General features: G+C 37.5%; 1 protein-coding gene across 3 annotated transcripts in view; it reads right to left on the bottom strand.

Moving 5' to 3' along the window:
• tenm2a (teneurin transmembrane protein 2a) overlaps positions 1 to 23,412 on the bottom strand; it is a 341,452-nt gene that overhangs the window by 137,146 nt on the left and 180,894 nt on the right. For all 3 annotated transcript variants that reach the window (XM_055159448.1, XM_055159447.1, XM_055159449.1), the window contains exon 3: positions 4,925 to 5,131. In XM_055159448.1, coding sequence (XP_055015423.1) covers positions 4,925 to 5,131 — 207 coding nt within the window. The remainder of the gene's footprint in view (positions 1 to 4,924; positions 5,132 to 23,412) is intronic.

Genomic DNA, 23,412 nt, shown 5'->3' with positions numbered 1-23,412 from the left:
AGCCTCCCATCAGACTTTGGCTAAATATATCTGCTGATTACAAACACAGCAGGCTGGAGAGAGAAGAGGGGATGGACAGATAGGAGAAGAGACAATATCAGAGTATGCCAATGCTCAATAACATCATTCCATATCAGACCTAACATTGTAATACATCAAATTATAGCAAAGTGTGCAGTCATTTTACACTATTTTCATCAAATGCCCTACTTGTTTCTTACCCTAGGCTTGGGACAGACAGAAACACTGCCTATTAAAAGGGCCTATATTATTCTATTTTCCAATCTATCTTATAATGTTGTTTCTCATCAAAAACACACTCGGAGCTGTGTTTTGTTTCATTCACACGTTTAACACACAAATCCCGCATATTTAGGCTGGGTTCTTCTCTCAAATGGAAAACCCTCTGTTCCACCTTGTGATGTCATGTGGTAATACAAACTCCTTACACTTTCACTAGACTCATTTACCGTAAATTACAAACTATAAGCCGCTACTTTTTTCTCACACTTTGAATCCTGCGGGTAATAAAACGATGTGGCGAATATTTGGATGGATTCTTTGTTTGGCACATTGTCCGTTCATAGATACGGTAGATCCATAGATCCATAGACGCGAGCATTGAGCACCTGGCGATTTTAAAGTTCCTCTCGTACTGGAGTCAGAACATGAACAACTTACGTGTTTTAAGGAGGAGACGGAGAAGGACGAGGTTTTTGGCCATGGCGTTTGGTGGGGCAGTCTGTTGAAAGGAACGTGTGGGTGTGCAGATGTAGCCAAGAGTGGTGAGTCGCGATGTGCTTAGCTTCAGTGACACGGAGTTCATAAAAATTTTCACCTACTTCAGCGCAGAATAGTGACGTTTGTGGCTTGTTGTTCACATGTGGGTCGGATGAATGCGCTTTGGCTGTTCAGATTGAAGTCGCATGTAAAAAGATCAGATATATATCGGTTTTAGGAGCACATATCCAAGTGGCCTGGGTCGCATTTGAAAAATTCGGATCTGTGTCATTCAGACTGTCATTAAAAGATCAGATACAGGTCACATAGGGGCCAAAAAAATCAGATTTGGGTCACTTCAGGCTGCAGTCTGAATGTAGCTTTAATGACCCGTGTGCGTAAATGACGTCTCAAACTGCAGTAGCCAAACATCCACTCATACCTGATTGATAGAACTAACCCTGCTCCCGAGATAGACTAAAATCTGCTGAAATCCTCCAAGACACTGACATGATACAGACAGGACAAAGACTCTTTCTGCAGGAGTCATGCGCAGCAGAGTGCGGTGAGAGACGGAGTGATGTGCCCAGAAAGATGCTTGTTTGATTGTGTTTTGATTGTGCTTCATACACACACCCTCCTCGTAGGAAAACACATGAAGAAATGCAGATGATGCAGATGAACTTGAAAATGTGGACACCTGTGGCTTATATTCAGGTGTGGCCTATATATGTACAATTTCAAAATGTTGTTAAAATTTAGTTGATGTGGCTTATATTCAGGTGCGCTCAATAGTCTGGAAAATACAATAGATACTTTCAGCCCTGCCAATCTGTGGAGAACAAAAGGTAAAAAGTTGCTGTTAACTTGAAAACTATACCACTTGATGACATCAGAAGGTAGAACAAAGCATTTTGATCTTTGAGGATGTAGACAGACCAACAATAAAGGTTTAATCATACATCCTTCGTGGAGATGACAACATTATAACATGTCTTTAAGCTCACAGGAGTCAATGTGGTGTTATATTTGACCTTTAAAGAGCAAAGTTTACTTTTAATTTTGACTTCTCAGTTTCCGTTTTGATCCATCAATCTTTGTAATTCACTTTCCTGTCAGAAGTCATGACGATTCTCTCAATTAGTGCCCTGTCTGTAATGAGAAATAGTTACAAGGTGCTGATACAAGCATACCTGCCTGCTAACTACCATCAGGAGGGCGGCCATCGGTGGAGGAAAGAGCTTAGAGATGAGGAAAATCACTAGTTTGTTTATGCTACACTCATCCCTCCACTGGCTCTTAAAATTCATCCTCCCCTTACCTCTCTCTTTCTGCCACAATATTAATGTCATATGGAAAATAAGTACTAACACATACTCCCGGCTCAGAGCTGGGGTTGCGTTCACTTGCATCATTGTTTTTTCGGCACCAGGTGACAAAGGTGGGAAGGTTGCTTTTTAAATGCAATCCATTAACACACATAAGCACACGCTCATAATAAGATTTTTGTTATGAAGAGAGCTAAACAAAAGGTGTGGAAACAAAGAGCTGTTTTTTTTTTTAAAATAATTTGGCCTTGTAAAACCTTTGGGATTTTATGCATACACAAATTTAGCTAATTTTTATTCAGAGTCATGCATGCTAGAGTAGGCTTTACAGTTTATATTGAGGTAAAGGAGACAGAAGAATACAGAAAAAAAAATGCAATGTTTGTTTTTTTAATCTCTGTCATGCCAGATCAGAGTACACTTTCAGTTACTCATCAACACAAGGTAAGGAATTTTTATATACTGTACTGTGAATCATTGAAAACTACTTAAAACCCAAGACCAAAGACCAAAAAGAGACAGATGGGAGGAAGTAAGTGTGGGCTACAGTGATAGGCAGGCCCTGCAGCAATGATTGACAGCTGTCAGTGTATTGCGATGCGATTCTCTCCTCCAAATGATAAAAAAAAAAAAAAATTAGATTTTGAGTTACTTTGGGGGAGTTCTATAAGTAAAGCTTTATCCAGTGCAGATATTAATGCCCCAAAAGGATTGGCTGTGCAGTGTAGTTAATGATTTGCAGAAATGTTTCTAGCTATAAGCAAACTGTGTACTGTACATATAGAAGGTCTCACATCCGCAAAGGGGCACTTGAATTGGTGAGTTATTTTGGAGTTGTTTGCTCATAAAGTTAATGCTTAACATTCAGAATTACACTTACATTTTAAAGGCTCCATATTACACACCATTTATTCTCGTGAGCTTTAAGCCATATTATAACGTTGTTACATCATCAAAAACATACCTGGAGTTGTGTTATGTTTCTTTTACACTTGTTATATATCTCCAAAGCTAAAAATGCTCTGCTCCACCTTGTAACGTCATGATGCGGTAGTTATTTCAGAAGAGATTGGCAATTTGAGAGAAGAATTCAGCCTAAATATGCAACATTGGTGTGTTAAACATGTGCAAACGAAATGAAACACAACTCCAGATGTGTTTGTGACAAGAAAACAACGTTAAACATAGATCACAAATAGCATGCATGCATTTGTTATACATTTTCAGTACAGATTTAAGCATGTAAATAGAATATTTAGGGTCTTATGAATCACATTTGTACTGACAAATTCCAATCAGAAATGTTTACAGGCCCCCCATTAAGGTAGGAACAGCCTAGATGAGATGACTTTGAGTTAACCTAATCCACATTGTTTTTATATTCAAGATATTAAAGTAGTAGTAGTGGTTTGTTGCACTAAAATGTACACAGTAACTACAGTACAACAGGACAATACAGGGGAATTTTCAAATCACTGCTAACTGATTTCAAATGATGACAGAAAGACAGATAAAATTGTTGATATGTATTTTGAGTGATAACTGATAAAGCCATTGCTCCCAAACTGAGCTGTATGTTCTCATAATAGTCATCTATACTCTACACACATGAGTTTAAAGGAAAAAAATGTGAACAATTAAGTAAATTATAGTCTCTCTCTCCCCATGAAACCATATGCTTAATGAAGCACCATTTCTACTGTATGATTTATACTTCTGTGGTAATTGTACATCCAATTATAATCCATTATCCTCTTTATAACACAAAATGACTCCTTTTTGGTTTGGTTCCCAGCTTCAAAAGAAATTAGAGGAGCAAAATAAGAATAAAACTGGAAAAAGATGCAGGTAAAGTGTGGTATTATGGGATTATTGTTTGTGCTGCTGTGGATCATGAAGTTGACACAATTATGATGGTGAACTGAGGTGTAAAGACAATGTGAATAGTAATAAAGGAGCAGGATCACGTTTAAGAATTTTCAAATTGAGGAAAAATAAACTAAATAAGGCTAAATAAACTCCATATATGTCATGCACTTTGAGCTTTTTGCACATGTTTTTCCAATGTGTTTTGGCAAATGGCAAATAAACTAACCTTACTAACCTAACCTATATTTATTTTATTTTATCGTCTACTAATTTTGTACAAGCATCCAAAACCAAACTGCTAAAATGTTGAACCCCTTTCTTGTTGACTGGGTTCACAGATGTATGGCTACCTTCTGTCATTATATTGTTAAAGTTAATTAAAATGTTGTAAATTTGTGCAAAGTAATACAGTTATTAAACCAAATACTTATACTTAAAGAGCCCATATAACTCTATTTTATGATCCATGTTATAATCTTGTTTCCTCATCAAAAACATACCTGGAGTTGTGTTTTGTTTCATTCACACATGTTTAAGACACAAACTCTGCAAATTTAAGCTTCAGATTTCTTCTTCCATACATAAAACACTCTGTTCCACCTTGTGATGTCGTGGTAATACAGGAAGTGCTCCACTGTGTTTTTAAATTCATACACCTTCACAATCATTTGGATGATTTCAGGCCTGGAATTGCAAATCTCTACTGAACACAAGGTAAACGTTTCTCATTAACTTGAAAACTACCGTTTAATGACATCACAAGGTGGAACAGAGCATTTTGAGGTTTGGTGATATGAACAGACTCATAATAAAGGTTTCACTCAGGTCAATTTTAAATCCTTGCCTTCCTTGAATGTAGTTGCAAATTCAACGTAATACAAGGGAAATCCATTGATATTGCTCCATAGATGTTTCATTTCTGCTGCTAAATTGTCATCGAACCAATCACAGCCAAAAGGGGGCGGAGTTAAGCGGTGCAGTAGTTCATTGTTTTCTTTCGATCTTACCCGTGGAGGTGGGCTGTCCCCGGAGCAGGTAGGAGTCTTCGGGGTGGGGCTCGAGGTGTGAGTGGGTGGAGTTCTTCTCCAGGAGGGGCACCTGGCACTCCCTGATGGGTGGGGAGGGGCCGGGGGAGGGGTGGTGGGGGGCGGACTGGGACGACTGGTGGGACGGAGGGAGCAGGGAGGAGGAAGAGGTCGGAGGGAGCGGGCGACCTACAGACAGAACACAGAAAGAGAGAGACATGAGGGGGGGGGGTTGATGTTGGTGATTCTCAAACTTAGAACATAAAGTACTACCTTAAGACATATCTGGCTTTCTTTATAAATTAATAACAACGAAACCAGAACTAAACCAGGACTAACCTCTTTCAGGAGTGAGGTTTACTTGAGCCAATAAACCACAAAACTAACCCCTGATAAACCTTGTGTAACTGTCTACTGAATTAAACCAGAACTAAAACAGATCTTGACCATTTCTAAACCAGGTCAAAACCACAATTTAACCAAGATATAATCTAGACTAGGAGAGCTCAAACTGTTTTTTTCCGAGAGAAACATATTTTTTAATATATTCGAAGCACAGTTCCACAGTGAATCATTTAGATGGATGCATTTAACACAGCTATGCAAGAGCCACTGTACCTTTAATAAGGCTTGGAACATTTATTTTAGGTCTGTAACAATCATTACAGTAAAATGTTCAAAAATCATTTGCAGTAAAATGTTGTGCCTGTGACTAAAGTTCACCCCAAATCTAACAGAAATTATTTTAAGAGTCCTATATTATGCAAAATTGACTCTTATGAACTTTAAGCCATGTTAAAATGTTGTTACATCCTCAAAAACATAGCTTGAGTAGTGTTTTGTTTCATTCACACATGTTTAAGTCTTTATTATTCGTCTGTATACATCTGTAAAGCTCATCATACTCTGTTCCACCTTATGTAGTGGTACTTTTCACGTTGACAGCTCCTTTTACATTTTGTTCATTAGAGATTTGCAATTCCAGGTCTAAAATTATCCAAATGATTCTAATGAAGGTGCATGGAATTTATAAACACAGTGTGTATTTTTTGTTCAAGAGAACTCAGCTTAAATATGCAGAGTTTGTGTGTCAAACGTGTGAATGAAATAAAACACAACTCCAGGTATGTTTGTGAAAACCACCACTGAATATATCTTATACTGTTTCTATGCTCCAACACTGGTACCTGCCCCCAGTTTGAGAACCACTGCGTAAGACAAAACAAATGACAATGACTGACAGTGATACAGGGCCTGCATTCCCAGAAGCAGGTTTAGCTTGAATGTATGGACTTTGCTGAGTAGCGCTTTGGTTCACATCCAACTCGTCTGGCGGCCGTCCTCCGCAGATAGTTATAGCTGTATTTGTGTGAGTTGTAGAGTATACCCCCCCATCCCCCATTCAACTACAATGGAGGTAAGTGGCATTTAATTTGCAGTGCTCACCAAAGTCAATAGCTTTAAATCAGTCAGTGTTCTGCTTGGAGAGTTGAAATGCCTGATTTTGGCTTTTAAAACTACTCATACCTTTGCTTTACTGCTCTCAGCAGAGTGGTCCACTGTACAAACCCACTTTTAGTCACAGGGCTCTGGTCAGAGCAATGAAAGAGCTGTTCTTTTGTTGTTCGAATAAAACCAAGCCACGTTTAACTGATTGTGTTGCGCGGTTTAACAATGGTAGTTGTTTTTTGTATCTACAGTGAAGCCAATGTTCTCTTGCACTGCCCAATTCAATTCAAGCGTTTTCCAGTTCAAACAAAACAATAGAGATTTATGTGTGATGTTTAATGCGTCAAAATGGTGGCGTTCCAAAGTGAATGATTTGGAAAGTAACAGACTATATTAGATATGATATGCGAGTTGGGCACATTTGAAATTAACATCATTCCTGGCTTATAACTAATGGGGGTGTTTTTGTTGTCATACCATAAAAAAAGATAAAACTGGTGGTGAAAACCTATGAAATGAAAGAACATCACATTGAGCAACCATTCACACACAGTCATACAGTGTACAGGGGAGGCAAGGTGGATTAAGTGTGTTGCCCAAGGACATAACAACGGTATTCATACTCGCACAAGGACTCAAGTGATGGTAACGATCAAAAACTGACTGCCAAGTTAAGTTCAGGCAAATGAAATGCATAATAAATTGATTAAAATAAACAGACTTTTGGAGAAATTTAGTCTGTAAAATTTACAGATTTGTTAGTAATGTACAACCATAAAACATTATCCCTCCTATTTTCATTCAATAAACACATTACAAACCCTAAATAATTGGACTATGCCATGTTTGTTCGCAAACTATAAGATAACTGTAAGACAACACAACTATTTAGTCATAATCCAATAGTCGAACTGTATAAAGAAATGGACTAAGGGAGTGTGACGTAGCATTCGGCTCCAGTCAAATGAAGCTTATCGAGGCTGCAGTTATGGGGCAAATTTGGAGTTCCACATTTGGGTGTATCATAGCAACTAAAGAGCTAATCCGGAGCGAGGTTGCTGAAAGTAACGCCCTAAATGTGTTGGCAACACTAGCGGGAATGACCTTGGGGAAAGGAGGTGCCTGATTTGAGTGCTATTAATGTTCATATCTTGATTTTTAAACAAAATAGTGAAATAAAAACACCAGGAGCATGTAGAGCAGGTGAATCCGAACACTTTAAGACTAAAATGACAAGTCTGACCGCAGCAGTTACCCAGAGTGCGGCGACTGTTTTTCAATATAAGTGAATTAGAGCCAGAGTCGATGGAGCCAAAAGCACACCCCTGTCCATTTATTTTGTCCATGAGTCAAATGGACTAAACAAAGCCGCTCATCTCGTTCATTTGACAATTGTCCCACTCTTTAAATACCATAAACTTGGGTGGAGAACCTAAACCCTCTGTGCAACTGTCCTCTACACGGGCCAAGACAAGAGAAAGTTAACAAGCAAGTCTTTAAATAGTGCAAGCCCTGGGACGCGTGGACACAATCAGGCTGTCCCACACACCCAGGGGAGCGCAGGGGGACAGCTGAGGATTCATTCTACTCTCTACAGATTTGGGAATCAAGGACAAAGACAAATCTAATAAATTCTATTTGGAGAAAGGGCTCAAAATATAGAATAATTACGTCTGATGTATTTGCGGCTCAATCAATCAACAATACGGTGAGAATGAGGCCACTGGGTCCGGTCTTAACCACCCAAGGACTTATCTTATTACCACTGCTAATTAGCTAACCACTTATTTTGGTCGTCATTCAAACTGCTCTTGGCCTTCATCTTGGAAAGTTAAAAGCAACTGTAGGCCTGTACGATATGTCATTTTTAAGGCCAAACTGAGTAAATGAAACTAATCTAATTGGTATCATTAGCCTGCAGGCATGGGTAAATTGGAATATTGAAATTTATGTCAAATGTTTTATTTTTCTTGAGGATAAACACTACAGTTTTTTTTTTTTTAAAGGGCCCATTCTGTTCTCTTTTTGGATCTACATTATAATGTTGATCCTTGTTAAAAACATAGCTGGAGTTGTTTGTTGTTTTGTTTCATTCACACGTGTTTAAAACGCAAACCCTGCATACTAAGTTGTGTTCTTCTCTCAAACAGAAAACACTCTGTTCCACCTTGTGATGTCATGTGGTAATACAGCAAACGCTCCTCTTCATTTTTATACGCCATACACCTTCATTAGAATCATTGGGATAATTTCAGCCCTGAAATTGCTTGTCTCTACTGAATAAAAGGTAAAAGGTTGGTGTTAACTTGAAAACTATCTTTTCATGACATCACAAGGTGGAACAGAGAATTTTGAGCTTTGGAGATATACACAGAAAAATAACACTCCTCCTAATAATACATCTGGTAACATCATTCTAGAATGCCATACAGCGGAACATTTAAGGGGAAACATTCTGGTGATGCTCACCTTTCACTTGTGGAAGCAGATTTATACAATGAAGTTTTGATTTACTTTTGATATACTTTTCTGGATGTTATAAATTTGCATTGCCATACCATTGGCCAGGAGTTTTTTTTTTTCATAATTTTCCGTTTGTGTTTGAAAAATACAATGAGTAGATGGTGAGTGGAGCTATCAAAATCAATCACATAAATAGAATGAGAGCTTGCTTGAATGAGGACTGCAGAGTTTAACTCTTTCTTCAATTCAACAGCTATTTCAGTCCACAGTATAACAAGGAAAATGTGGAGATACATTGGCCAAGCTTTCAACAAAGTTGTTTTCTTCATGTTTTCAAAAAGGGAAGGAAACATGACCTTGAGAGGAGCACAATGCTATTCAGTATACATCAATTTCACTGCTTTTACTATTGACGTCTCTGAGAATACAAAAAGGGCTGATTTGACAGCGTTCACCTCCCCATCACTGCATATTGTATTGATACAAATCAAAAGTTGTACAGGCCGTGATAGATGGGACACCTATTTGAAAAGATGAAGGCGCATTGCTCACATCAGGGATACAGCAACAAGGCAGAAACTATAGAATCAATGCATGAAATAAAGGCTTTGGCTTATACAATATAATACAGCACTGTACAAAAATAGACTGGTGGGATCCAAATAGCATCCAAATAAACTACTATTTTGTGTTGAAAATGACTATGTATATTGTATTAAAAATATTTTTTATAATCATTTTAGTATTTAAATCAGTATTAAGGTTATTCTTTGGTATCAGAAAAATATATTTTTCAAATCAGGAATTAATCAGGCTTTCTAAGAAAAAACACACTTGAAAGTAGGCTATATGCTCATATGTTAGTGCCCCATCTTGGGTCTTGCTATTTTTGATATTTATTTAGAATTTATTATAACCATTTATATTTTTTTTGCTCTTTGTTATTATATTATATTGTGATGCATGAACTACTGGGTCCAAATAATTTCTCTTGTGGATCAATAAAGTTGGTCTAAGTCTAAGTCTATGTAACTCATTTGAGGATTTAATTTAAATCTTTGACAAATTAAAATCTAGCAAGGGATCAATAACATGAAAATGAGGTCAGAAAAAAAAAAAAAAGTATTACAACCAGAAACAGCCATAAAATGAATGACATTTATCAGTATTGGACTTTTGAACCCTAGTGACACTTAAAGACGTGCATTTGACAGAACGTATGTCTTCTTCTGGTGCAGCTTGCAGCCCTGCGTCATGGAAACCGGAGCTGGGATCGATCGCGACGTTAACTACACCCGGGAGAGGGGCCAACCTTGTGCTGCCAATGTCCAGGTACAGAGCCGTGAGATGAGTGCGTGTGTGTGTGTCCATGTCCGGTCAATCTCATCAGAGCAAACACACGAAAAATGGATAAACAATTGCAATCCAAACAGTGGAACCTGACAGGGGGGAAGAGGGATGGGGAGGGAGGGGCGCCAAGGTCACCGAGGTAACCAAATGACAGGCAGATAAATCAGGCCATGCAAAGGACATGGGGAAAATATAGCACAAAATATGAGGTGACAAGTTGCGTGGATGCAGGGCGATGGGAGGGGACAGGAGAGCCAAATTTGGATACAAAGTTGGGGCAGTGTCAAAAATGGAAATAAAAACACGGTTTGCAAATATATAGAGTCGCAATATGTCAAGAAGTTGCACCAAATTTTAAGACCAGTGGGGAAGCTTATGCCAGGGAGGGCATCTGTAAAAAATGTTTGAATCTAGATGCTGGGCTAACATGACAATAATATTTTTTGATGAAAAAGTTCCCAACAGCTCAAAATTGGCAAAAACGATTTACCAACAAAAATAAATGATTAATAAAGTAGTGGAAAAGTGCATTTAAAATAGTAAAATTAATTATGGAAATCATTTATGCAAGTAAGGTTGTAAGAAAATGCAATTTGATTAAAATTTAATTTATGCAAATTTTCTTGGCTTGAAGTGACTACATGTAAAACTGTCTTTATTTTGGACTTAGAAATCTCTGCACGCGTCCGTAAAACTTCCAGTTTAAGTTTTAATTTACATTTGAACATTCCCACACCAACCCAAAGATAATTATATCACGAGATGAAGATGCAACCTGAGACATAAACCGGACACCCACACAAGCGAAGCCATTGATCTAGATACATCGATAGTTCACTTCAATTGATGAGAGAAGAGAGAGAGGGACTGCTCATTAACATATTTCACTTACAATGCTATAATGAGCTTCTGTATAATGGCAGCAACAGGCAGTGAGGGATTCTAGAAGCTGCATGTGTGGGTGTATCTCATTTCATTGCACAAAAGCGGTTCATGGCACGTATTTACATCGCGCTCTACAGTAATGCATGAATAGGGTTAGACCAGACATAATATTAATATTTTAAATCACATTAATTGCGAAAATGAAAAATTTAACTTGTTGGCCAAAACCAATTAAGCAAACTTTAATCTCCTTAGCAATTACGCTGTGGGGCATCCTTAACTCACTCATTTCAGCCGGAGACGTTTTCCAAAAAGGTCATTGGAAATTGCTTTGTGTTATTAGAACAAAGTGCTGGCATGGATCGCGCTTGGTGCTTGGTGTTTGGTGCTTGGTTGGTACGGTCCGTTGCCATCCTCCCTGGCCATCTGTATACATCTCTCAATCCTCCGCTACTGTGTCTCTCACTTTGCGAATCTGCACAGCTCCTACAAGTGTTGATTAGTGTGAAGAATAAGTGTATCAAGGGGGAGAAACTCGGGAGTCTCCAGGCGGTGTATGGAAAAATATTGATGGATTTTGAGGAAATCGCAGAACTGAAAGTCATTAGTATGTGGTGTGACTGCAAAAAAGGTTCTCATGAGTCACGGACAACATGAGCGCTGCCATAAAAGTCCATGTAGAGATGATTACCAAGTCTAAAATCATGAAATTTTTAATTATGCATATCGTTTTTTGGGAACATTTTAAGTTTTGTATAACTCCATTAAGTTGGATGAAAAACTACTATCTTTTCTACTTATACTTATGAATTGTATGTGAATTGGCTCAATATCAAACTGATACCATATTGTGGACTGTTGCGCTTTGCAGAAAAAAGAAAACAAAAACTGAGATAACCATATTGGGCTTAATCTTTCCTAACAAAAAATTAAATAATTGCTTCCATTAATAATATGTTTTTGAGAGATTTAACAACACCAGCAATAACTATTACCTTTCTGAAAATTAAAGGTTTGTAGCTAATCATAATATTGCACTCCAACCCTGTAAGGTACAAATGTTCAACCTTCTATATTTACAAGGTCTATGTTTTGTTTCACTACCTAAAGGCAATATTGCTTAAATTCATTATTCACAGGTAATTATGAACAATAAGATGCACCTTTTTAACACTGACATTATTTATAGGCTATTTTCTGACCTAATCCTAACCAAATTTCAACATTTCAAAATTTGTCTTAATTTCCAGGTATAGGCCATACATAGACAGCCAACAATATTTCAATTTTTTAATGGTCCAAGAACTTTTTTTTTTTTTTTGTATTTTTTAGAATACTGTTAATTTCCTAACTTAAAAGAAATACATAGCAGTATTTAATCATGCATTTTTGTCTTTGAACTGCACAGTGTTAGTGAGAATAAAGAAAACACCACTCTTGCAGTTTGTGCATGTGTGATTTTTCTTCTCTAATTGGAATAAATTAATACAAACAGTGCAACAAAAATAATTATCTCATATTTTTACACTAACTTATAATGCAGCTCAATGTAAAAGTATTCTAAGTATTCAGAATACAGTACTCTGATTGGACCATGTATCAGAATATCTTACAAAGTACATTTTAAAGCAGGTGTTCAGTATTCTGTAACTAAATACCTTCTCAAAGAATTCTTCCCATCACTGATTATAATACCACCACGCACCATCCTGCTCCACTGTTTTCCCAATACAGCCCCCGTGTCCTTGTCTCTTCTCCCCTCTCCTCTCCTGCCCCCCCCATCCATCGGTCCACCCATCTGTCCGAGGTGAGGAGAGCTATAGGCTGCAGAGGAGAGAGACAGCTGGAGCCCAGTCAGACAAGAAGAGACAAATTACCCCTTTAACGAGACCCATTCATCATCTGCTCAGCCCCCTCCCACCCAAACCCTCTCATTCTCTCCACACCTACGACATGGAGCACACCTGGAAGCCCGCCTTGAACAAAGCTCACCAAGTCAAAGCTTTAGGTGGCTATCGACCTGATCTGAGGCATTGACAGTGTAATGGTGCATGGGCAGAGGGGCCATTGGAATGCATGGACTTGTGGGTTGGGTTTAGCTCACACAGGTCAAGATAAATGCATTGCAGGTGACTTCGACTCTTTAGTTGAAGGTCCCCAAGGTAACTTTTCTGGTAGAGGTTGTCCACCAAAATAATAGTAATAAAAAAAAAAAAAAGATAAAAATGTGTCTCAGTGGTTATGTTATTCTTTAGTCTGAAATGTTTCACAATATGAAATTAAATGTGTCTATCTCACATTTGTTCAGTTAAAGGTGCACTGTGTAACTTTCTGGTGGATGGTCTGCTCCATGCTTGTCTTCATGGAGATGTTACTGCTAAAATGCCCCACATTATGGCATTAAACATATATATTTCCATGGGAAAAAAAGCCCACAATGTCTCCTGGCCAAGTTGCAGGTCAGATCTGTGGAGAGGTGAGCTCACTCACTGTAGGAATGCATGTTTTTCATAGTATTTTTGAGCAGTACAACACCTGTAATTAAATAAGTGCAACATAGATGAGTTTAACTGTGAGGCAAAGCAAAAATATTTCCATGGAAAAAAGCTTGCAGTGCCCGCCCTATCAGAAAAGTTACATATTGCACCTTTAAAGGAGGTTTGTTGCTTGAAAATAAATTCATACACTTTGATTCTTTTTAAAGACAATAAGGGAGGAGATGTAATTTCATTGTTGACATGTTCCGACTGCTAACTGTGAGCCATGTTCAGAACTGTCACACTGACAGTTCTCATTAGAATCATTTTCTCTTTAATGTAAATATTATTTTAAATACTCTTCTGATGTAGCGCACACACTTTTGTGCCAATATGAAATTATAACAGCCTTGCATCTGAAAGAAGTTGAAGGTTCTATTTTTACAATATGATCAGTGCACCGTTTTTTTTTTTTTACAATCACTGTCTCTTCGGTGTTCTTGTGGATTTCTTTCACCATTCATGTAATGGAGAGATGATACAAAACAAGTTAAAAAAAAAAGTAAATTAAAGTAAAATTAAATGCAATTGCCAAAAATATGATCAGTATATTGTGTAAGTTGTAAAAAAAAATCTGTAAGCAAGACATTTTAAACCATTTACACAGAGCAGTTTTCACAGTAAACTTTCAGGCACTGTAGAAAGTGAATAGGTTGTTGGAAAAACATCAGCCATTCACAAACTTCCATAAATAAACAAGACACATCTAATGAACAACTACCATCAGATCATATACCACATAATCCACATGTTGGCTGCATCGAGTGGAGATGATTCACTCAACTACGCCCCTGTGAACAGCTACTGGCTCATGCACTCTCAACTTCCACCCTCTCCGAAGTTTATTATGAGTTTAAAGGCGTGATGTAACAGCCTCTTTTGTTGACTACATTTATTTCCCATGCCCCGACTCTCGCTCTCGTGCCCATGCTCTTGCTATTAACGCCATGGAGAATAGACAGAGGAGTGAGAGGAGATAAAGCAGGCAGACATATAAAATGATTGAATGCGTGGTACACAGGAAGCAGGGAGGAAAAGCCACGGCACACCCATCCTGGCACATGCCGAGATCCATTACCAGGGCGGCTGTCAGCGCAGATGTTCCTCTAGAGGGGGCGCCGTCACTCACTTCGTGTATCTATGTATGGATATATATATCTATCACAGTGATCTGAGGGCTATTTAGTAATGACAGCTGCTGACACAATAGGCTCTTTCTCTATTTATCCGTACACTGAAGTCTGTCTGCTCAGTCTCATCCCTCTTCCTGTTTCCGCCTTCACCGCTTTCCGCTTTTTTTGCCATTTAATAAGTCACATTTAGCCTGTGTACCAAGAGAGGAGAAAAAGAGAGGGAGAGAGACAGGGGAGGTACAGAGAGAAGGAGGGAGAAAGTGAGAGAGAGGTACAGAGAGAGAGGAAAAGAGAGAAAGGTACAGAGAGTTACACAGAGAGAGAGAGACTAGGAGAGAACAATTTTGTGGGATTTTGTATTTTTGAAATTACTTTTGAGATTTTTTGACCACTCGATTTGATCTGTCCTTAAAGCTGTGCCCCTGAGGGAGGAGTTCAATTCAAGTTTAACCACATAGTAGATTTAAACTAACATCAACTAATAGTATGTTTTCACGTTGTTAAAAACAATACAGACTATACAAAAATGGGTGCAGTGACTTAAGACTTAAGGGAGGAAACTCAAATGCCTTCATGAAACCATTAGACATATGGAGAACAAGCATACTCCAGAAAGAAATGATTACAGATTGAGAAAATGTATAATGCACAAAATTCTCCACTATATAACTTCACATTATGCGGGGTGGTCCTTTAATTCCTCCTATTTAATCTCCCCCATTTAGCCTGACTGTGTTAAGATGCCCACCTGATGTCCTTTGAATGTGTCACCAAAAGGATCACATATAAATAGTCCATCCAGTAATGGCCCAAGTAAATCATAATTCTTTGATTTACGTCAGATCATTAGATCATTACATTAGATTACAACATTTCTTCTTTTGAAAGCAGCTAAAGTGAGTGATAAAAGGCTAGATGATTCAACAAAGTATAATTTTAAAAGGGAAACTCAGCCCAATCCATGAAGCTTTCTCTTTTTCTGGAAAAGCTGAAAAAAAAATATATATATATATATTCATGTGATTTCTTTTATAATTTATCATTAAAGTAGCTGTGTACATTTTGATGTGTTTAGAGTAAAACAAAATTGTGCTCACTCCTAAACTGAACGCCATATGGTTGGTTGCAGCCATCTTGGAGGGTTTCCACAGTCAGGTAGGAGGTGAGACACCTGGGAGTTATAAATACGCAATTCTTGCAAGAATTGTTACTATACAGTTTTATTAGTCAGTGGGCATAGTGATAAAAGTTACTAGACGTAGTAGAATCACACTAGAATCTTGTGTAAACTGAAATAACAAAGATTCATTTTGGTTGCCTAATGCACATTTTATATTATGCTGTTAAACCATATGCAATAGTAAAGTCTAGGTTCTTTATCAATGGTACTTAAAGCAGCACTGTGTAAGTTTGTGGACGTGGCACATCAGGAAAGTAGAAATGGAAATAGATTAATACCATACTATGTATATTATAACCAAAGGAACATTTCCGTGGCAAAAAAAGCAGCTGAAGACCCTCCTCCAGGCCAAATAAGAGTGCAACCTGGCATTTCAGCTCTAATACATCAACGAAAACACACACAAAATCATGCTTTTATATTTGTCTATTTCATGGCTAAAACGTTACACAGTGGGGCTTTAAGATGCCTGTTTTGGCTGAATAATGGCCCATAATACATACAGGGTAGACCCAGACTGGGATTTGAACTCTTGGTGTTTGTCCTTGTTGCTTATAGAGAATATTAAAGGCAGTTCATAACACACTCTGGATAAATGGAAACTTTTCTGTGTCTGTGACTTTCATACGATGATTCAACACAGAACTTTATTAACTGTACCGAGTGCCCAGAAAACTGACCTTCAATATTGTAGGATTACTGCAAAACAATGATTTGAAAAGGCAGAAACATAATGTACATGTGAAAAGATGAAAGGAGCGAGAAAAACCTTCACCGGATAACTTCTTTTCAAACACAAACCTGACATCTCAACAAGAAGCCTCTATGCAAACAAGAAGCCTCTACGCAAGATGGCTTTCAGCTCAGTAATAACCACGCTATGACAATACACTTTGACCTTCACATAGCAAAGACATAATGTTCGGTTGTTAAATACATATCCACAGAATGAATGAAAGAAAGTGGGCATTGTCAGGGGCACCTCGAGTGCATCCTTTCTAGAGTATAATAGGTCCCATATAAGGTAAATTACTATGATCCAAAGCAGAATAGCTATTACTGCTCTATCATCCATACTTCAACATGTGCTTTTAGAAGGACAGAGAAAAAAGTCAAGAAAGGAAGAAAAATATATCAAAAACCAAAAGGTGGATCATGGGGTTAAATTCAATTAAAACATATTTACAGATATTATTACTCACTGTAGTTTTTATTTTTTATTAACTCATAACTGCATCTGCCGCTCTGACAGACATCAAATACTACACTCACACAGAGCACATTCATATATATCCATAGGTCCACACTGATGACAATTTAGGACCGTTGCCATAGCGATAAACATTTTAAAACAACATACATAAACACATCTTTTCCATATCACAGGAAGCTGAAACACATGAAAAGGAAAGGTGGGTGAAGTTTCATGTCTGAGAACACAACAAATACACGTTCTGGTTGTGATGGTAGCAAACTGATAAACTTGGGTTTAGTGGGCAAATGATGTAAATACTGAGCCACTTCCACCTGAAAAGAAATGTATTGTGTCTTTTTTTTAATTTTATTTTATATATTGCAATATTTTGAGGTGTTTTTCCCATTTGAAAGATCATAATTTATTTTGTCTTAACTTGTTAACCACTATTTGCCTGATTCGTCAGCTGATTTCACTTTGTAGAAACCGTCTGACCTCGCAATATGAATCATTCGTTCGACGGTAGGCAGGTACTTTTTTATTTAAAAAAATCACTGCTATTTGGTCGTGACGTATGTAATGCGCCAAATCCCGTACGAAGAAGGGTAACGTCTTTCCCCTTGATAAAATTCACCAAATGAATTTATGGCTTCGTCTACATCCATCTCGACCGGTTTGTTTACTGTTGTGCTGTATCACAAAAGGGACCCAGACAGGCGCTTGAGTTTGAAGTCATGGCTCCACAGCTCTTCGCTGATTAGCTGGTGTGCGTGCTACAACTTCCGGGGTTCTTGCAAACCATCTAGTGTATTCCGATTCCTGACTTTAGTTGCTGGAGAGAAATGAAATTGAGCGGAGGCACTAGGTGGCGCCAGCCCGGCTAAACCACTATTGCAACAGTCCTAATTCCTCATCATTCATGGATACTCTGTCCTCAGTTGAACCAATTACCAAATCATCCATCCATTTATTAAGCATTATATGTTTCTTTTACAATGTGAGTATCCATCAAAAACTTGAAAATGTAATAGTATATTTTACCCATTAAATAAAGAGTAAAATCATTTGAATATATGGTCAGTCTGGTTCTCCCTGACTCAATCGGTTCACACAGAGACCGAGTGCATGCTGACACAGAGCTCAAACCACACCTTTGACCCAGCAGCACGAGCGCCGCACCACCTATCTGTTTCCGTTAATTGAAACATGTCGCGGTGTTCCCGGGAAGTGCAAGATCGTGTGTTTGTGTTTATTGTGTGTCCTCAACTATCTATAGCACTGCTTCTCAACGTGTGGGACTAGGACTGCTCGTGATACTTGACTTGGAGGTATTAAGAACTTGCATGTTTTTATTCCACTGCAAATACGACCTATGTTGTTCAGCACTTTGATTAGCTTTAGTTTTAAATGTGCTACACAAACAGATTTTGATTGATTGAAGAAGTCTGATTTTGAATAAATTTGATACTTTTCTTTACCATCTTTGTTCCATTTTGGATGTAGAACTGGTTTAGCTCTGGTTTAGACTTGGCATTATCCTGATTATGTTTGTTTGTGGGTTAGTACGACATTATACCATGTTTATCCTAAAGATGTGCATTCAAAGTTTGGGCCCAGTTTGAGTCCTGGTTTAGTTCTGATCGAATACAGGTTTATTTCCAGTTACGTGTGAATGCACCTTTAGTCCTGTCAAAGTTCTTGTTGTCTTGTTTGGCTTGGGTTAGTCTGGAATCCAATACGCCAATTCCAAGTCCTGGTTTCTGTTTTGATTGGTCCTGAATTCTCCAATATTTGACAGTTTAATTCAGCTTTCATTGATTTCTAGAGTTCATTCTGCTCTATTTTAGCTCTACTCGTAAAACCAAATATTTTCTGAGTCCATTCAGGTCATGAACAGTTTACAAAGGGCTGATCTCTACCATTGCGATGGTCTTGCTCATGTGTTGCTGTCCATTGTCCACTGCATCACTGGGGGGGCCATCATCGAAGCCACATTACCATATAAATTACATCCACGTTGCTAGTGCCGCCGCTGCCCTGGATTGATGCTATTGTTATGGATTCTACACATCGGACCCTCATTGAAAACAATCAAAATAAATAGCCTCCTCTTCTTCTCCTCTCACATAAATGCAGGCGCACGCACAGTTGGCTACACACATGACACACTGGTTGGGAGCGATATGGATAGCTATCCGTTCTCCATTACCTCTGAACATCGGCCGTAATCTGAGAAGGAACCGCGCGGCGAAGGTGGAGATATGCTGCTATATGTATGTCACTGTGTTTTTGCATGCAAGGCAGAAACCAGGAAAAGTGGCGCTTAAGAGGCTTGCAATTTGTAGGCGAGCTTAGTTTTGCTTATTGAACAGAAAATATATGAAAATAGGTAAGGCCCAAAATGAAAGGGATTTCTTTAAGCCTTGGTAGAGCCTTTCTTAAGTTACATATGCTATGGTATGGTAAAATAAATCACAACTGCAGTAGCCATAATATAGCATGAAAAAAAAAGAATTTATAATGAACAAATAGTTTATTAAGAATGATTCAGTCAGTTAATAACCTAACTCCTAACTCGATTTGGACCTTGGCTGTGATGCTGCAGGACACAGAGTAGAGACACTTTTGTCCTGAGGGCTGTACCTCTCCTCAAACTGCAAAACTTGAACTTCCCTCAGGATAAATAAAGTATCTCTCTCTATCTTAACCCTAATCTGAAGTAACTAACTTAACTTAATCATTCACATATAAAGGTAACATATGGGTTCTTTTTCAGACCAAGAGTTTGTTTTCATACCTGACAATTTCGACTGCTCACTAGCGGTCTGAAAAAAGAACCCAATAACATATAATCTCGGAGGACCAAATGAACCTCATTGGACTATAAGCCAATAGGGTTCCTTTCACTGCAATAGATGATGCTTATGTGTTGTGTATGGTGCCAGATTGTAGTAATTGTAGATTGCACAGTAAAGGCAATTGGTTTCACAAAGTTTGAGGCTTATAAAAAATAATAATAGGAAATAAAATATGAAAATAAGCAATAGAAAAACATGACCATGAGAATCAATTGGCATGATGAGGCTATGATAATGCAACAAATATTCAAGTCATACAAAACAAGCTGAGATAAACTGTAGATTCTGATGACTTTATAATAAATATACTAAATAGTTTCATAATATAATGAAATTTCAAGTGTTTTCAACCAGATTTAAAATTATTTTATTATTATTATTTTTTTCAATACATGACAAAATAATCATTTCTGAGGGTTGAAATTTATCAAGGGGCTTTTTTCTTTGTAACAGTGGGACAATTTTGGTTGGTTGCTCTGTACCGTGATAAGACCTTTGACTGAGACACAAAGGCGACGAACAAGAGACGAGAACGACGAGACGCGCAGTGTAAACACGGTTGCAGCAAAACCTAAATGTCCCTCAGGATCAGTGAAGCACCTCTTTCTCTCCTAACCCTAATCTGAAGTAACTAAGCCTTAATCATTCTTATAAAACTGTTTGTACATTTCAAATTGAGTCTTTGTGCTTCATAAGGGCTAATATATTATTAAGTAGCAGTAATTTAATTTGCATATGCAGTTCTGTTCTTTCCCATTAATATCTGCATAAAGCTAAAACTTAGTTACGATATTTATTTGTCAGCAATCAATAACAGCCAGTTAGTAAAAGTAGTTAGTTTTTTGTTTTTGTCTTTAGTTTAGGATGTACTCTTAGTATTAATTCTAGTGTTTCGTGACAGGTCTCATCATTACATAGTCAATGCAGTGACTAATGCCTCTGCTTGAAACTGTGGACCCGCTTTTCAAACATTTCATTGTTTACAAACAGGAGAAGGCCATTAGAGTACCTCCAGTGTCATGTGCTGATTAAAACAGGTCCCCAACAGTAAGAGAAATGCTTGAATATTCAGCCCTAGTGTTGATGAGTCATCTTTAAGTGCAAATTAATTAACATGTGTTTGTACCAGATAACATTTATTTTATGAAGTGGCCTTTTTGCCTTTCCAATTAAAATCACTCTCTGGCTGGCTGTGTCCGACAACAAACGCTGACTTTTATTTTAATCTCTCTTTGTGTTAAAGCACAGGAGGACCCCTATTCATAGACCCTTATTATTTCTGTTTACAATATTTAAAGGTTCTATATTATGCAAAATTGAGTCTTCTGAGCTTTTAGCCATGTTAGAGCATTGTTATCTCCTCAAAAGACATACCTGGAGTTGTGTTTTGTTTCATTCATACATGTTAGAGTGACTGCATTATTAGACTGTCTTCATCTCCAAAGCTCAAAATGCTCTGTTCCACCTTGTGATGTCATGAAGTGATAGTTTTCAAGTTAGCATTTACCTTTTGTTCAGTATAGACTTGGCAGTTCCAGGTCTGAAATGATGATTCTAGTGGAGGTGTATGGCTTTTAAAAACATACTTCCTGTATTATCACATGACATCACAAGGTGGAACAAAGTGTTTTCTGTTTGAGAGAGAATAACTCAACCTAAATATGCAGGGTTTGTGTGTTAAACATGTGTGAATGAAACAAAAAAAAACAAAACACAACTCCAGGTCTTTTTGTGATGAGGAAACAACATTATAACATAGATCAGAAAATAGCACAATACAGGCCCTTTAATTGTTTCACACAGTTCTTACCCCTGCACATTTTGTCCCACAGCATCAGACAGGTCTTTATACACTCTCTGACTCAGTGCGAGTGTGGGAAGTTATTTCCAAAGAAAAACTCAAAAATGATTTCTCATTTTCTGTAAGTGCCAAGCCGAAGTGCAATCTGAAGTTTCCACAGAAGCTGTCCATATGTCACTTCCACACTAAGTGAAGGAAATACGCGCCATCCCACATCCTCAAGCTGTACTTTAATACAGAGGACATCGCTCTATGGGATTTCAACATATTTTACTTTGAACTGTGTAATTATGTAAGTTTAGTGCATTGACTCTATTTTAAAGTTAACTGCATTTATTTATAATTGGGATAAATGAGGTATATGGGTGTTTAATTTGACTTAGTAACATTGACCAACATTGCACTTTGAATTTTGATGTACCTTCATATTTTTGGCTACATAATCTTTGTTTATTTCAGAGTGTCATATGTTGTCAGTGATGATTGTCTATGGTTTATTCATGTGTGTGTTTTGCACTTTTGCACGTGTATGGTTTTAACTACAAATGTCAAATAAACTAAACTAACCTAACTAAAAAAAAAAAAGTAATAGTCTAAAACTTCATTTTGACATGTGGACTGGACAGAGTCTCTGCACAGGCTTCCTGTGAGCTTCAGGATATATTTTAAAGTTCTTTTATTGGTTTATAAAGCTCTTAATGGTCTTAGTCCTATTTATTTATCTGATCTGCTTTTATCATATGAGTCCTCTCAGACTCCCAGGTCCTCAGGTAGTCATGTTTTAACTGTCCCAAGAGCCCAAACTAAATCTCACGGTGGGGCGTCATTTGGTTTTTATAGCCCACGTCTGTGGAACAGTCGACCTGAGGATCTGAGGTCCGATTCAGATTCAGATTCAGAAAGATTTTTTATTGACATAAGGCAATTCATTTGCAGCTTGAGTTGTCAGTAATTGTCGTCCCATGGAACTCAAATAATAACACATTGCAGAGTGTTCATATTTTTAAAAGTACTCAAACTCAAAATGTATCTTTTCAATTTAGCTTTTATTGACACTTTGACTTGTTTTAAATTTATGTTATTATTATTATTATTATTATTATTATTATTATTATTATTATTATTATTATATTATTATATTAGTTAGTAGTAGTAGTAGTAGTAGTATAGTAGTAGCAGTAGTAGTAGTAGTAGTAGTAGTAGTAGTAGTAGTAGTAGTAATAGTAGTAGTAATAGTAGTAGTAGTAGTAGTAGTAGTGTTTACTCTCCATCTAATTTTAGCTCTCCATTTTTAAATTTTTTTTTTTTATTTTCATTTTTACTATAACCTTTAGGAGCTTTATGTGTTTATGTTTCTGTTTAAACTACTGTATATATGGATGAAACAATGGTTTGGGCCTGTTTTTTTTTATTATTGTCATTTTTCTGTTGCATGTGAAGAACTTTGTGCTACATTTCAAATGTATGAAACATGCTATAGAAATAAAGTTTGACTGATTGAGTGACTGACTTACATTTTTGAAGCTGAAATGTTATGATTTTCTTTAAGGCCTATTCTTTTTCATGAGGCAATCTCTGCCAAACTCAGACTGGAGGAAGGAAGATGGAGATCTCAAAAT

Source organism: Boleophthalmus pectinirostris, unplaced genomic scaffold (assembly GCF_026225935.1).
Source record: "Boleophthalmus pectinirostris isolate CB_2022bp ecotype Guang Dong unplaced genomic scaffold, ASM2622593v1 HiC_scaffold_23, whole genome shotgun sequence".
Taxonomy (NCBI): Eukaryota; Metazoa; Chordata; class Actinopteri; order Gobiiformes; family Gobiidae; genus Boleophthalmus; species Boleophthalmus pectinirostris.
The sequence above is the reverse complement of the archived record's forward strand: the minus strand, read 5'-3'. Positions and strand labels throughout refer to the sequence as shown.